We start from the raw sequence: 15847 nt of genomic DNA on the forward strand, positions 1-15847 counted from the left end.
AAAATGAAAAATTGACATCCACCCATATGTAGCATGAAGCTACGAGGGAAACACACACAGGTTTCTCAGAAACAAAGCCTCGTAGTTCAAGAAGAATGAGTCCTGGTCAAGGATTCACACATGGGACCAATGGTTTTCTGGGGTAGTCAGTCTGGCATTTGAGCTAACCAGGAGGCTAGAAGATCGCAGCACGAGGGTGAATTAATCAACAATGCTAAGCACAAGGACACTCCAATTTGCAGAATTCCGCAGAACTAATCTGCTGTATCGTATGTTGCTTTGCCAATCACAGTGACTGCTGTGTTGAGTCATACCATCAGCCTCATACAGGAAGCCAAATGTATTTCACTGTAAATTTCAAATGCGTGAGAACGATACTGGTGGCTGACACAAGTATGCTCGTGATTGGTGCTTAGATGTTTTGGGTTTGCATTGAGTTAGCCTTTGTTTAGTTTGCATTGTTTAGTTTGCATTGAGTTGCATGAGTACAGTTATTTCAGTTGCCACACCAAGCCATATGATGGCGCAGTTTTTTCTATTCACGCTGTAAATATTATAGAATAAATAAATCCATAGACACCACTGCTGTTTGTCAAGTGGGAACCAACAGCTGGAATAGTTTGCAACATCCATTTTCTCACAATACTACCTAGAGAGAAAACTGGCGCTGCGACGCTGTTGTATGCATGAGTATGCGGAAATATGATGGCTCCTGATGAGCATCATTCTTAGAAAGCCAGGACAATTTGAAAGCACGCCTGACTAGCACCATTCTGTCTGGCACAATGGTTCATTGTCTATAAATCAGCATGTCAAAAGCAATTTTACTTTATCACAAAACAATGTGTTTTATTCGATCATGAGGTCTACTGCTCGGATGTACAATTACCGTATTTACTCAAATCTAACGCACACTTTTTTCCGATAAAACAGGTCCAAAAATTGTGTGTGTGTTAGAATCAAGTACAACCCTAAATCTGCGTTACCATATCGCCATCGGCATTTAAAAATGGCCATCTTGTACATGCTTCGAGCCTAGCTGCCATAGCTTTCACCATGTGCTGTAGTACGTGTGCTTAGGCAATGCTTCCTTTGGCCTAGGTTAGTGCACCATCCGTCTTCCTGTTTTCTGCGTTTGCTCTATCAGCATGGAAGTGCCGACTGCAAAGACGTGCCGAGTTCATCACGATGCTACAATTAAAAGGAAAGCGATCACGTGTGCGGAGACGGACGGAAATCAGGCCGCATCACGGACATTCGGAGTTCCCGAAACTTGCGTGCAGGACTGGTGCAAACAGGAGAAGCGTTCTACACCAGCGGCTGCTACGTACAGCGCGGCCGCACGGCCCCTATCTTGAAAGTGATCTGCGGCAGAGACAAGATTCTACGCATCTAGGCGCACCGCGCTGAGTTCTTGTTGCTTAGTTCTCAACGAAGCGAGAGGCCACACAAAGGTCAATTCGCCTGCTTCTGCTACCTTACTTCTTCACTCCAGCGTTTTGATAAAGAGTTTCCACGGTCATTGAGTGAGACGTGTTCATGCTTACTTGTGCGCGCGTGACACCATGCTTGTTAATTTAGTTAGTAAGCGAATGTTTAAAAGTTTAAACAGCCGATAAAACTACTATCCCTACTTTTCACATAGCTGTCTACTAATTTGCTATCGTAATCGATACTTAGCCTTTCGGGCGACACTGCGACTTTATTTAATTTATTGCAACTTTAGTGTATTGCGAGTAAATCTGTGTTTTCCAAATGAGATGAAGTTGTATTTCTGTAAGAAAGAATCAGGTGCACGGTACTGTAAAGGACTTTTCTTTCTTTAGGTAATGGAAAACGGGTGTGCGTTACAATCGAGGGCGTGTTATAATCGAGTAAATATGGTATATGAAACATAAAACGTATCAGCAGTTCACTAAAGTTGGAGGACAGACCACAAGGTACGGGCTTGCATTGCGACAGTTTGTTGTCTGTTCTTGCTTTTCTTTGCTTGATTATGCACTGCAGGCGAGTAAACTTCACTGAAAGATGTAACACAGCTAAATGAAAACCTTTGATGAAGATTTTATTTTAAGAATGCATTATCTGTGTAGCCAAATATGCACGATTTAGGCGAAGCCTCGATCAACACCAGCCAACACAAGCCTCATACACCCATGTATACCGTCATTCCCATGATGGCACAGCACCCGTTAAGAAACTCCCATAGATGGCGGTGCCAGACTTCCCTCTAGGTAACATTGTTACGGAAGGATGAAGGAAGAGAGAGGAAGAAGATCGCGAGATGCTGGCTGCTGCGTGTTGTTGGTGGTCAGCCATCTTGTCTACGCTGACTCATCCTGTATATATATTGTAAATAGTCTTTATATACTCCTAACATCCCCGTAACATATTGGTGAGAGGTGCGGGGTACCACGGCTGGAAACGGAGTTCCTCAGAGGATGTCGCATCACCGTCCGCACCATGAATGACGTTGAGCATGCGGGATCAACGTCGTTGTCGCCTCCAGCGTCACCGTCTACGTCGCTGTCACCTTCGGTTGTCGTTGCGCAGCCCAAGGATCCTGGAACTTTCTGCGGGACCGATGGCGCCGACGTTCAAGAGTGGGTGGCCATGTACGAACCCATGAGTGAAATCAACAGATGCGACCCTACGCTTATGCTAGCTAACGTGTTGTTCTACCTAAGAGGCACGGCAAAGGTGTGGTATGAAAACCACGAAGAGGAGCTAACTAGCTGGGACCAATGCAAAGATAAATTGACAGAGTTGTTTGGCAAACCAACTGGCCGTAAACCAACTGGCAGGAACTGGCCTCCCATGCCCAATCCTCCACGGAGTCCTATGTCTCGTACATCCAGGACGTGCTGGCACTTTGTCGTAAAGCCGATCATGACATGCCAGAATCTGAGAAGGTTGGGCACGTGCTTAAGGGCATTGCTGATGACGCATTTAATCTGCTCCTGTGCAAGAGCTGCTCTACAGTTGACGCAATCATTAAAGAGGGCCGACAATTCGAGCGGGCCAAAAGCCGATGCGTCTTCCAAGTATTCGCCAGACTTCCCAATACTGCCGCAACGTCTACATGTGAAGATCAACCCGCACAGCAGATGCGCCGCCATCAGAAAACGTGGTGCAAATCGTTAGACATGAACTGGATGTGATGGCGCCCGCAGCTTTCTGTTCGCGTACCCCTGATGCTACCACATTTTCAGTTCCCCTGGTACAAGCCATCATTCGCCAGGAACTTGAAAACATTGGTTTACAGTCTGTGTGTGCTGTCACCAATCTCAGAGATAACGAACGCCCTCCTACTATTTTTGCTCCACCCCGACGCTTCTTTCCACGTTATCGCAACCCGACTGAGTGGAGAACTGCAGATGACCAGCCGATATGTTTCACCTGTTGCCGCATTGGCCATGCCACCCAATACTGTCGCAACTCGTGGCCCTCAACACCTGGCACGCCAATCAACCTGAGCCGTTTTGATGGAAATACCCGCAGTATTTCGCCCACCGCCGACAACTCTGCTCGGAACACGTGGTACAGCCGCTCACCATCGCCGTGCAGACACCAGTCTCGTTCACCGTAAACACGTCGCCCATCTTCCCGTTTGCAGCAGCCACGTCGCCTTTGGTCCCCTGTGGCTTTCGGCCACACCCCTTCAGAAAACTAAGAAATGCAGCCCTCGGAGGTGGTGCTGCATTGCCGACTACTGCAGCAGATCCTCTGTCTGTGCCCACAAGGAAAAGCTTAATTGACGTTAAAATAGATGGCGTACCTGTCCAAGCACTCGTCGACACTGGAGCCCACGTATCTGTGATGAGTGCTAGCCTACGTAGACGTTTAAAGAAAGTCCTCACCCCAGCAGCTGCCAGAGTGCTTCGTGTGGCCGACGGCGGCGTGCTGGTTGTACTTGGAATGTGTACTGCGTGCATAAGTATAGCCGGCCGCCCTACTTCTGTTCTCTTTGCTGTGATCGACAAATGCCCTCACAACGTTATCCTTGGATTCGACTTTTTATACATTCATTCTGCTCTCATCGACTGCGCCACCGGCTTTCTTCAGTTAGAACTGCCTCAACTCGTCAATGCTCCGAGTACTGCCTCACCGCACTTGTGCTCGCTTCAAGATGTGCATCTGTCACCCGAGGCAGTTACTTACGTCACTTTGACCGCTCAGCCACATGTTCCTGACGGTGAACATGTGCTTCACCCCATCATCGACGTGCTTTTGAACCGGAACGTTGCTCTTCCGCATACATAGGTCACGGTTACTAATAACAACATCATTTTACCGCTTCTGAATTTCAGCCTGTGCCCTCAAGTGCTTCCGGCTTGCATGTTCTTGGCCAGCGTTTCTAGTGATTGCGAATTTGACGTTGAGAGTCTGTATGCCAAGAGTGGCTTATTAACGCCAATTGCACTGGTTCCTTAACGGATGACTTCGCGAAAATGATTGCACCTGACCTTACCTCTGCACAGGCCACAGACATACGCCTCCTGCTTGAATCGTACAGTGACATCTTTGATTTCGGTGACAGGCCTTTAGGGCAAACGTCTGTTGTTCACCACCGTATAAGCACTGGAGATACAAATCCTATTCGTCGGCGTCCTTATCGTGTATCACATGCTGAACGTCGAGTCATCCAATCAGAAGTGGACAAAATGCTCCGTAAAGGGGTCATCAAGCCATCCGCCAGCCCTTGGGCTTCACCTGTCGTCCTTGTGAAAAAGAAAGATGGTACCTAGCATTTTTTCGGCGATTATCGCCACTCAAACAAGATCACGCGAAAAGACATCTACCCACTACCACACATCGATGACGCCTTGGACTGCTTGCACGGAGCTAAATACTTCTCGTCCATCAATCTTCGATCCGGCTACTGACAGATTTCAGTTGATGAAATGGACTGCGAGAAAACGGCCTTTATCACGCCGGACGGTTTATATCAGTTCAAAGTCATGCCCTTTGGCCTATGCAATGCTCCTGTAACATTTGAACGTATGATGGAATCTCTTCTGCGGGGCTACAAATGGACCACCTGTCTTTGTTACCTTGACGACGTTATTGTTTTTTCTCCAACATTTGGCTGCCACCTCACCCGACTCGCTGCAATTCTTGCGGTCTTCCGAAAAGCCGGCCTTCAACTGAACTCCACCAAGTGTCAGTTCGGGTGCTGTCAGATCATCGTGTTGGGACACCTCGTTGACGCATCCGGTGTACAACTAGATCCGCAAAAAGCTCGCGCCGTACGCAGTTTCCCTGTGCCACGTTCTGCTTCTGACGTGCGCTGCTTCGTCAGCCTGTGTTCTTACTCTCGCCATTTCGTCAAAAACTTTGCCGACGTTGCTCGGCCTTTGACAGATCTTTTAAAGAGGAACACGCCATACTCATGGGGCCTGGAGCAGGTTCACGTGTTCGCCGCTCTCATCGGGTCTCTGACCACCCCTCCCATCCTTGCCCACTTTGATCTGTCTGCACCGACCGAAGTCCACACTGATGCAAGCGGTTATGGCATCGGCACTGTTCTTGCTTAACACCAGAATGGTACCGAGTGCGTGATCGCTTACGTCAGGCGCCTGCTGTCACCTACTGAGAGAAATTACTCTTATCACCGAGCAGGAGTGCTTGGCTTTAGTTTGCGCTGTCGCCAAGTTCCGGCCATATTTGTACGGCCACACGTTTTCGGTCGTCACAGACCACCACGCACTCTGCTGGCTATCTTCCCTACGGGACCCGACTGGACGGCTTGGTCGCTGGGCTTTGCATCTCCAGGAATTTTCATTTAGCGTCCATTACAAGACTGGACACCTCCACAAGGATGCTGACTGCCTCTCACGTCACCCCGTAGATCCTCCCGATCCTGTTGGGCATGATCCGGTGACCTGCGTGATGGCTTTGACTGACATGACTGACATGCGCGCTGAACAACAATGCGACGCATCCTTGCAGTCCATCATCGCCGAAGTGCAATCTGGCAGCACCGACAGCACATACCACATGTTCATGCTGCATGACGGCATCCTCTACCGCCGCAATATAAACCCTGACGGCCCCGAGTTGCTCCTTGTCCTTCCTCATCACCTGCGATCCGTCGTTCTTGAACAACTTCATGATGCACCGACGGCGGGACACCTTGGAGTTTTGCGTACGTACAACTGCGTACAACACCGGTACTTCTGGCTGGGTCTCTGTCGTTCTGTGCGTCGTTATGTCGCAACTTGCGAATTGTGTCAGCGCTGGAAGAAACCTCCCCTGGCACCTGTCAGACAACTCCATCCCACTGAAGTTCCCTCTGAATCGTTCTTTCGTGTATGCCTTGACCTGCTTGGCCCTTTTCTGACAACGAGTAGAGGGAACAAGTGGATTGTCGTCGCTACTGATTACGTGACACGCTACATGATAACAAAGGCGTTACCGACTAGTTGCGCAACTGACGTCGCTGATTTTCTCCTCCATGATGTCATTCTCCACCATGGTGCACCTCGACAGTTACTTACAGACCGCGGCCGCTCGTTTTTATCTCAAGTTGTCGACAACCTCCTGCTCTTGTGCCACTGAGCACAAGCTGTTCACCGCCTACCACCCACAAACAAACGGTCTTACGGAGCGTCTCAACCGAACAATCAGAGATGCTGTCGATGTACGTCTCCAACTATCACCGTGACTGGGATGCCACGATCGCATACATGGCATTTGCATATAGCTCGTCCCGACATGACACGACAGGATATTCACCCTTCTATCTCTTGTATGGTCACGACCCCACACTGCCATTTGACACCATCCTCCCTTCTGTGCCACGTGTTGCAACTGAGTACGCTCGTGATGTCATCGATCACGCTCACATGGCACGTCAAGTCGCCCAATCTCGTCTACTAGCCTCACAGCGTATACAAAAAGAGCATTACAACCACTACCATCGCAATGTTAAGTTCGCACCAGATGCTTGGGTGCTGCTCTGGTCACCATGTCATCGGGTTGGCCTCTCCCAGAAGCTTCTGTCTCGCTACACGGGGCCTTATGAAGTCCTCCACCAAGTTATCAACGTAAACTTTGAGATTTCGCCGCTACATTTTGATGCATCCTCAAGTCAGACGCCTGTTGACGTTGAGCATGTTTCGCGGCTGAAGCCATACTTTGCTCACAATTCTTCACCTGCCACGCGCCATGACAGCACTTCACCACCCGGGGTCCTGTTACAGAAGGATGAAGGAAGAGAGAGGAAGAAGGTCGGAGACGCTGGCTGCTGCTTGTTGTTGGTGGTCAGCCATCTTGTCTACGCTAACTCATCCCGTACATATATATATATATATATATATCTATATATATTGTAAATACAGTCTTTATATACCGTAAAAACCGGACTATAGGTCGGACCGGAATATAGGTCGATCCCCCCAACTAACGAATTCTAAAAATGAAAAAAATCTTTTTCAATGGCAAAAGTACCGAAAGACACCCTTACCTTGAAACAAATGCGACTCAGCCGGTTGCACAATGGTGACAGTATTTATTTAAATGCTGCTCGCATGTGCACCTGGCCAAGTTTTTAACAGTACCGCGCGACCATCGAGCCGCATGCTTGTCAGCACCTTATTAACGGTGGTGAGTGGCGAAACAAACGAGATACGTGCAGGTGTACAAGTGCACTTACCTTTGCTATTTCGCCGCTCCGTGCCATGATAAGGTGCTGACAAACACGCGGGTCGATGGTGGCGCGATACTGTTAAAAATTGGCCGAGTGTACAGTACACAGAAGGGTACGAAGTGTGCAAGTGCTACTCCGAATCAGAGCAACGCCTTTGATCAGAGTCGTCCGAACTAGAGTCGGATGACGAGTGCTTCTCGCTGCCCAGTCCAGAGGCGCACGCGATCTCTACCGCTTTCACACGGATGCATTCGGCAGTCACCGGCAGCGATCTTACACACAGTTCCCGGACGAACTCCACAACCTTGTCTTTTAGTTCTGCGGTCCGCTACGGACCGCCCATGAAACGACGTTTTCTTTTGGTTACTGCAAGTTGTAATACGCTGCTTCTGCCTCTGCCAGTACCGACAGCTCTTTTCGGATACTCCAAATTCGCGCTGTTCCGCCAGGTTGCCGTGGGCTTCCGCGTACTCAATCGCCTTTTTCTTGAAGGCGACGGTGAATTACTGTCGGCTGCCGCTCATTTTGAAACAAAATGTGAAAAAGCAGCCTTTAACCAATATAACTTTCTGACAATGGAAATGCAAAATAGCGGTGCCACAATGTCGCCATGCCGCGCTGCTGCTGATGGCGATGACAACTGTTTACTTCGTCCGCCTATTGTTGCAAGACTTCCGTAGCTTTTCCGCCAATGTCCGGTATATAAGACGAGGGTCGACTTTTCGCAATGGTATTATGAAAAGAAGTTCGACCTATATTCCGGTTTTTACGGTGCTCCTAACATCCCCGTGACAATATTGTGGGAAACTAGATGATTTTCAACCACACAACACACCATAGATGATGATACATGCTGCACGTTTGCGCAGCCAAGGGTTTCTACTTTATGTAGTTATTCCTGCATCAAAAGAAACACAGCGGTTCCTCCATGATCTCATGTAAACAGACATGGGATAGCTATTTCATTGAATTAGTTAAGACATCTCCAAATCGCTCCATTCCACACGATGGCAACACATTCAAGCAGCACCGTGTTGGCACCCACAAGCCACAAAGGAGGAGGGGCTTGCCCCACTATGGTTGCCAGCCCTTTCCTCCTCACTTGATGAAAAGGTCTATATATTCTCACTGGGAATGATGCTGACCTTTGGAAGATACTTCTTTTTCTGTTCCTCGGTGCCATTACGATAGATCTGATTGATGCACAGGTTGGAGTGGGCACCATAACTGAGTGCAATACCAGCACAAGCACGGCTAAGTTCTTCATTGATGATGCAGTGGTCCAAGTAACCTGCACCAAGACCACCATACTCCACTGCAATGAACGGAGGCAAAGATTATGAAGTGATAACCAGGTAAGTAGCATGAAGCAACTCATTCCTCCAGGCCATATACTGCCAGGATTTCGTATCACTTTAAAAGCAACTTCAGACCTCCCCGTGTAAACAGGTGTAACAAAAAAAGAAATCCACCTCCATTCCACCCTGTGAAAGTGAATGTACAGTGAAGCTGTTGCCGATATTAGACAAGCACAACCACAAGCAGCATACATCACGGACGCACATACGTGCACAGAAATGCAGCATACATCCTCATTCTTCTAGGCCCTCTGCCAAGCCTAAGTGCCTTATTGAACTAATTGAATTTTTCAAAGTAACTTGTGTCAGGAAATTCATAAAGTATGACTTACACACAAGCTGCAGACATGATATAGCGTTGGATTGTAATTTGAATATTCATGAGAAAACATAATTCATTTACGCAGAAACTCAAAGACAAAGTCATTTTCCAGCTGCTGTTGGAGGTCTGTATGAGTGGCTGCGGCTGCTATGTGGCAGTACTGTTTTTGGACAGTGTTTGTCATAATGATGATTACAGCCACAGTACACATTGCGCAAAAGATGCAACAGGCAAAGCACCCACACATCAAGGACAGGCACATTGTGTGCACATGTACATCATGCACACATACACATGTGTGGAAGTGCAGCATACATCCTCATTCTTCTAGGCTCTCCACCAAGCACAAATGGCTTATTGAACTAATTGAATTCTCCAATGTAAATTGCATCAGAAACTTTGTAAAGTATGACTTACACAGAAGCTGTAGACATTATAGCTTTGAATTGTAATTTGAATATATGAAAAAACATAATTCTGTTACGTGGAAACTCAAAGACAAAGCCCTTTTCCAGCTACCATTTGAGGTCTGTCTGAGTGGCCATGGACACTAGGTGGTGGTACTGTTTTTGGGTAAGCACAAGCCCACTAAAAGTCCCGACCAACTTACAGCTTACAGCTTAGGCTTACAGCTTAGGCTTACAGCTTAGGCTTACAGCTTTGGTGTAAAATAGGCATTCTGCTTGGGCAGTGTTTTGGTCTTCTAAGTTGTAAGAAAAGAATGAGGTGTAGTGAAGCAGATGCGCCCCTGTGTATGTGCAGACTGAAAAGGAAGACGAAGGACCGTGCCGTGATTGCGAGCGAGCCCCATTCTACGGACAGCCCTTGCAGTGCCTTGAGATACCTAGCGTTAATTCCACAACGTCGTGAACAACAATAAACCTTGTCACATTTGGTGGAGGTTGCTGAGATCCTTCGCCTCGTCCTGGAGCTCCGCACTCGAACCCTGCCAACAAGATCACCCTGCACTATGCCTGGTCCCGCCACCTCGTTGCCTGCACCACCAGCTGTCACTTATCTGCACCGGCGTCCATCGCCAACGTGACCCACCCGTTCTCAGTGGGACCGCAGAACACGACGTGGAAGACTGGCTGTCATCTTACGAACGTGTAAGTGCCCATAACAAATGGGATGACCAGTCTAAGCTGACCCACGTGCCTTTCTACCTCGCCGACATAGCCAAACTTTGGTGCTTTAACCACGAATTCGATTTTACAAGCTGGTTCGCGTTTAAGACTACACTTTTTTTGCCAAAGTGTTTGATCGCCCAGCTGTGCGTAAGATATGCACTGAACAGTGTCTACGCCAGCATGCACAGCAGCCTGGAGAGACATTCTCCAGCTACATCGAGGATGTTCTCGATTTGTGCAAGCGGGTAAATCCAAGCATGTCAGAGGATGACAAGATCAAGCATATCCTCAAGGGCACTGAGGACAGCGCATTCCAGATGTTGCTGGCCAAAAGCCCAACTAGCGTATCCATCCTCATTAACCTCTGCCAGAGCTTTGACGAGCTGCGCCACCAACATTCCATCACCCGCCAGAACATCCAGCATGCCGATTCCGTCTCTAGCATCGCGGTTTCTACCGACATGACCAATTCAACCCTCTCGCAGCATATCAAAGATTTTATTCTTGAAGAGGTGGCCAGGCAGCTCTTGCTACTGCCTCACAGCGACGCACCTACGGCAGCTTTGCCTCTAACGCTGCAGCAAGCCATCCAGACTCAGGTATCTGAAGCACTTCCTACAGCTACAACAACCCCCCCCCCCCCCCCCAGTCCTATGAGTGTGCCGCTGTCCCATACCAACTTTGCCACTCACCCTACGTTGCTGCCGCTCAGTTATGCAGCCGCGGTTGCATGGCCACCTGCGCCGACAGCTTCCTTTTCATCGCCCATGCACCTGGCTTCATTTCCAGTTGCCCGACTGTCACCACAATTTTTTCGTCCCATCGTGACGTAGCGCACTCAAGACAACAGGCCTATCTGCTTCGCCGGCGGCATTGCTGGCCATGTGGCATGCTTATGTTTATGTTATGCCGCCACACCTCCATTTTCACCGCGTCATCTTGACAGTGATCGCCGGTCGGAAACTCGGCGTTCCCCTTCCCCCCGGTGGCGTTCGATTTCGCCCCTGCGTTGTCGAGATCCCACTGAAGAGGGAAACTGACTGGTGCAGTTCCTGAAGCAAGAACTGCAAATACATCGACGTTCTCAAGACCTCAATCTTCACCGCAAAAAGTTATTACCGTTTTTGTAGAGGGAGTACCCGCAGTGGCACTAGTCGATACTGGAGCAGCCGTTTCCGTCATTCACGAGAACCTTCGTCACAAGCTACGAAAAGTGACTACAGCTCCCTCTGGCCTGGTGCTCGCCACTGCCAGCGCGCAGCGAATTCACCCTCCAGCTGTATGCATGGCCAGTGTTGTCATCGACGACATTCTGTACATAATCGAGTGTTTCGTGCTACCATCGTGCTCTAACGACCTCATCCTTGCTTGGGATTTCCTGTCACGTCAACATGCTGTCATTGACTGTTCAAGTGCAGAAGTGTCGCTTTTACCACTATGTGAATCACTGCTGACCAGCTCTCATCCCTTTGCCAACAAACTCACTGTTGATGCTGACACAACCATACCCCCTGAGTCGCCAATGGCTGTTGTCCTGTCGTCTGGTGCCGCATCTGACGCCACTGTAGTGTTCACGCCGTCCAATGTGTTTGCTCAGCGCAAGGGCATTGTTCTTCCATTTGCCGTGCTCACTATGACATCTGGGTCAACTGTGATGCTGGTCACCACCTACTACCAGTACCCGATCAGCCTACTGCGTGGAGAGACCGTAGGATACTTCCAGGTAGTCGACTACGTTGACGATCTCGATGTTCATACCGGCTCCCTCCGTTACGTTGATGCCATCGCTTCGGTCTCAGACTCATCACCTTCAGTGGGTTTTGAAAACGCCGTCGACCCTGCTCTTTCCCCATCTCATCGCCGCCAACCTCTCGCTCTCTTTCACAAGTTTCACTCTTCTTTCGAATGCCATCAGACATCATTGGGCGGTGCCACTGGTATTTCTCACACCATCGACACCGGTTCCCACTCCCCCTTGCGACAGCGCCCGTATCGTGTCTCCACCGAAGAGCGCCGAATCATCATGGAGCAAGTGGACGACATGCTCAAACGTACAGTCATCCGTCCCTCTCAAAGTCCTTGGTCTTCACCTGTCGTATTAGTAAGAAAAAAAGATGGCTCCATTCGCTTTTGTGGCGACTACAGATGCCTAAACAAGATAACGAGAAAAGACGTTTATCCACTGCCTTGGATCGATGATGCTCTAGACTGTTTACAAGGTGCAGAATATTTCAGTTCCTTGGATCTATGCTCCGGGTACTGGCAAGTTCCAATGGCCGAACCTGACCGTCCGAAAACCGCATTCGTTACATCCAATGGCCTCTACGAGTTTAACATAATGCCCTTCGGGTTGTGCAACGCGCCTGCTACTTTCTAGCGTATGATCGACACCATCCTTCGCGGCCATAAATGGGAGACCTGTTTATGTTACCTCGACGACATCGTCATCTTCTCAACCAATTTTCCGACACACCTCGCTCGCCTGCATGAGGTTCTGACCTGCGCATCTGCCGGCCTACAGCTTAACCTCAAAAAGTGCCGTTTTGCTGTGAGCAAGCTAACCATCTTGGGTCACGTTATCTCAAAAGACGGAGTCCTCCTGGACCCAGACAAGCTCCGCGCCGTTGCAGACTTCCCAAAGCCTACGTCTATCAAAACCCTGAGAAGTTTTATTGGCTTATGTTCCTATTTTCGTCACTTTGTACGCGATTTCGCATCCATCATGGCGCCCTTGACAAGTTTACTTTCCGCCAGTAATGGCATAGCAGCGTGGTCCCCTGAATGTAATGCAGCATTTCAGCAGTTGCGCCACTTGTTGACCTCACCACTGATTCTTCGCCACTACGACCCTGATGCTCCCACGGAAGTTCATACTGACGTCAGCGGAGTTGGCCTTGGCGCAGTCTTAGCGCAACGGAAAGCTGGCTATGATGAATATGTTGTCGCTTATGTGAGCCGTACTCTAAAGAAAGCAGAATTAAATTACTCCGTCACAAAAAAGGAGTGCCTAGCGATCATCTGGGCACTAAGCAAGTTTCACCCATACCTTTACGGCCGTTCTTTCGCCATGGTTACTGACCACCATGCCCTTTGTTGGCTTTCTTCCTTCAAAGCCCCATCGGGACGCTTGGGACGCAAGCACTCCGACGCTGATGCACTCTCTCGCTCCCCACTGACGCCCGATTTGGCGTCTTTGTCAGCTTCCTCGTCCACCCTGTCACCGTTAACCATCACTGATATGCTCACAGAGCAGCGCAAGGACCCAACACTTGTAATGTTACTTGACTACCTTGCCGCTCCGTCTGATGTCCCTTCGACATGAGCACTGCATCGCCAAGCAACCTACTTTTCCGTGCGGGACAACATTCTATATCACCGCAACTACATGCCTGACGGTCGGAAATGGCTCCTTGCTATACCTCGTCATATGCGCTCTGACATCTGCGCATCTTTTCACGCTTATCCTCTAAGCGCTCATGCCGGCGTCCTCAAAACTTACACAAGGTTGCATCAGCACTATTATTGGCAAGGCATGTACAACTTTGTGCAAAAGTACATTTGGTCTTGTACTACATGCCAACAAGGCAAGACACCTACCCAGCGTTTCACAGGACCGTTGCAGCCGCTACCAAGCATGTCTCGTCCGTTCGACTGTGTCGGCATCTACCTCTACAGCCCGCTTCCATGCAGCGGGTGTGGAAATCGGTGGATTATTGTCGGCGTAAATCACCTTACTCGCTACGCTGAGACTGCAGCTCTGCCAGCAGCGACCGCCCATGACATTGGTTTTTTTCATCCTTCGCGATTTTGTTCTTCGCCACAGTGCTCCCCAAGAACTACTGAGTGATAGGGGCCATGTCTTCCTGTCGGAGGGCATCCAAGCTCTCCTCGCTGAGTGCAGGATAATTCATCGCAAATCGACCGCGTACCATCCCCAAACCAACGGTCTGACCGAGCGGTTCAATCGCACGCTTGGTGACATGTTGCGGATGTATATTTCATCCGACCACTCCAACTGGGACACCGTACTCCCCTTTGTTACGTTCACATACAACACCGCGACGCAAGCAACCGCCGGCTTTTCCCCCTTTTTCCTTGTGTATGGCCGTGAGCCTTCGTGCCCCTTGGACACCATACTGCCATACCAACCTGACGCTACAGAGTATACTCCGCTTTCCGAAGTCTCCAAATATGCTGAAGATTGCCGTCAGCTGGCACGTGCCCTGACTAGTGAGACTCAAAAACATCAAAGACAAGACATGACTGTACTTATCAACCACTGCACGACTTTGCTCTTGGTTCGCTTGTGTGGCTTTGGATACCAGCCCACATTCCTGGCCTTTCTTCCAAACTCCTGAAGCGTTATCACGGTCCATACCGTATCATTGAGGACACTTCCCCAGTCAACTACATCGTCGAGCCGCTCACAGTGTCCACCAGACCTACGTCGTCGTGGGCGAGAGAGACAGTATATGTCCACCGCCTGAAACCGTATTACGACCCGCTCATCTTCTCCGTGCCCTGAGTCGCCAGGATGGCTACGCTTCGCTCCCGGGCATTGTAATGAAGCGGACGCGCCCCTGTATGTGCCGACTAAAGAGGAAGACGAAGGACCGTTCCATGATCGCGAGCGAGCCCCGTTCTACGGACAGCCCTTGCAGTGCTTTGAGATACCTAGCGTTAATTCCACAACATTGTGAACGACAATAAACCTCGTCGCAGAGGAAATATATACATTCATTGTTTTTTTTAACAGTAAGCCTCAACCAGAGCCTAGTGAGTGTAATGTTGCAAGACAACTAAGGCTTAGTGTGATCTCATGAATTGTGCACATGAAACGTGGAGTAACATCTGCTATTTCCAAGGCAAATTTCAAATGATGAATAGCTTGAAGAGCATAGTTTCATACTGGTGTCACATGGGCACTTTAGATCACAGTCGAGCCCGTTCACGATCAATATTGCCTAAAAGTGCCAGCGTGACCATCGTACTACCTTTAAGTTAACACCGGCAATGTCTATGAAGTGACAGACACTTGTTCTGAGTTGACAAACTGCTGTCAGAAACATATAGGCAACAAACATTGTACAGTGAAGTTGACTTTCTAGTGCTAAACATGATTATTTCTGAACTAAGCACTTAAATGTTCAAAAATATGCTGTATCATACATGCAATAATAGTCACAAATATTTAACTATTGTAAATATTGAAATTTTCTAAATTTTCTTAGCTTTTTTTCAATGCTCAAAAGGCTAACTTTAAATGTGCTCTTTACTAAAATGTGCACTTTGACTAGCTTTTCATTAAGCACATTTGCTGCAAATGAGCAAATTTCTGTACCAATCAGAATGGTAATAGAAGTGTGAACTTCGAAGCCTATGACAA

The 15847-nt window shown here is 48.8% G+C and overlaps 1 protein-coding gene across 1 annotated transcript in view; it reads right to left on the bottom strand.

Moving 5' to 3' along the window:
- The window catches only part of LOC142579747 (isovaleryl-CoA dehydrogenase, mitochondrial), a gene marked incomplete in the record, with an annotated part of 92912 nt that overhangs the window by 56587 nt on the left and 20478 nt on the right, over window positions 1-15847 (bottom strand). The window contains 1 exon segment of the mRNA XM_075690274.1: window positions 8797-8966. Within this exon segment, the coding sequence (XP_075546389.1) occupies window positions 8797-8966 (170 nt within the window).

Source organism: Dermacentor variabilis, chromosome 1 (assembly GCF_050947875.1).
Source record: "Dermacentor variabilis isolate Ectoservices chromosome 1, ASM5094787v1, whole genome shotgun sequence".
In the NCBI taxonomy this organism is placed as follows: Eukaryota; Metazoa; Arthropoda; class Arachnida; order Ixodida; family Ixodidae; genus Dermacentor; species Dermacentor variabilis.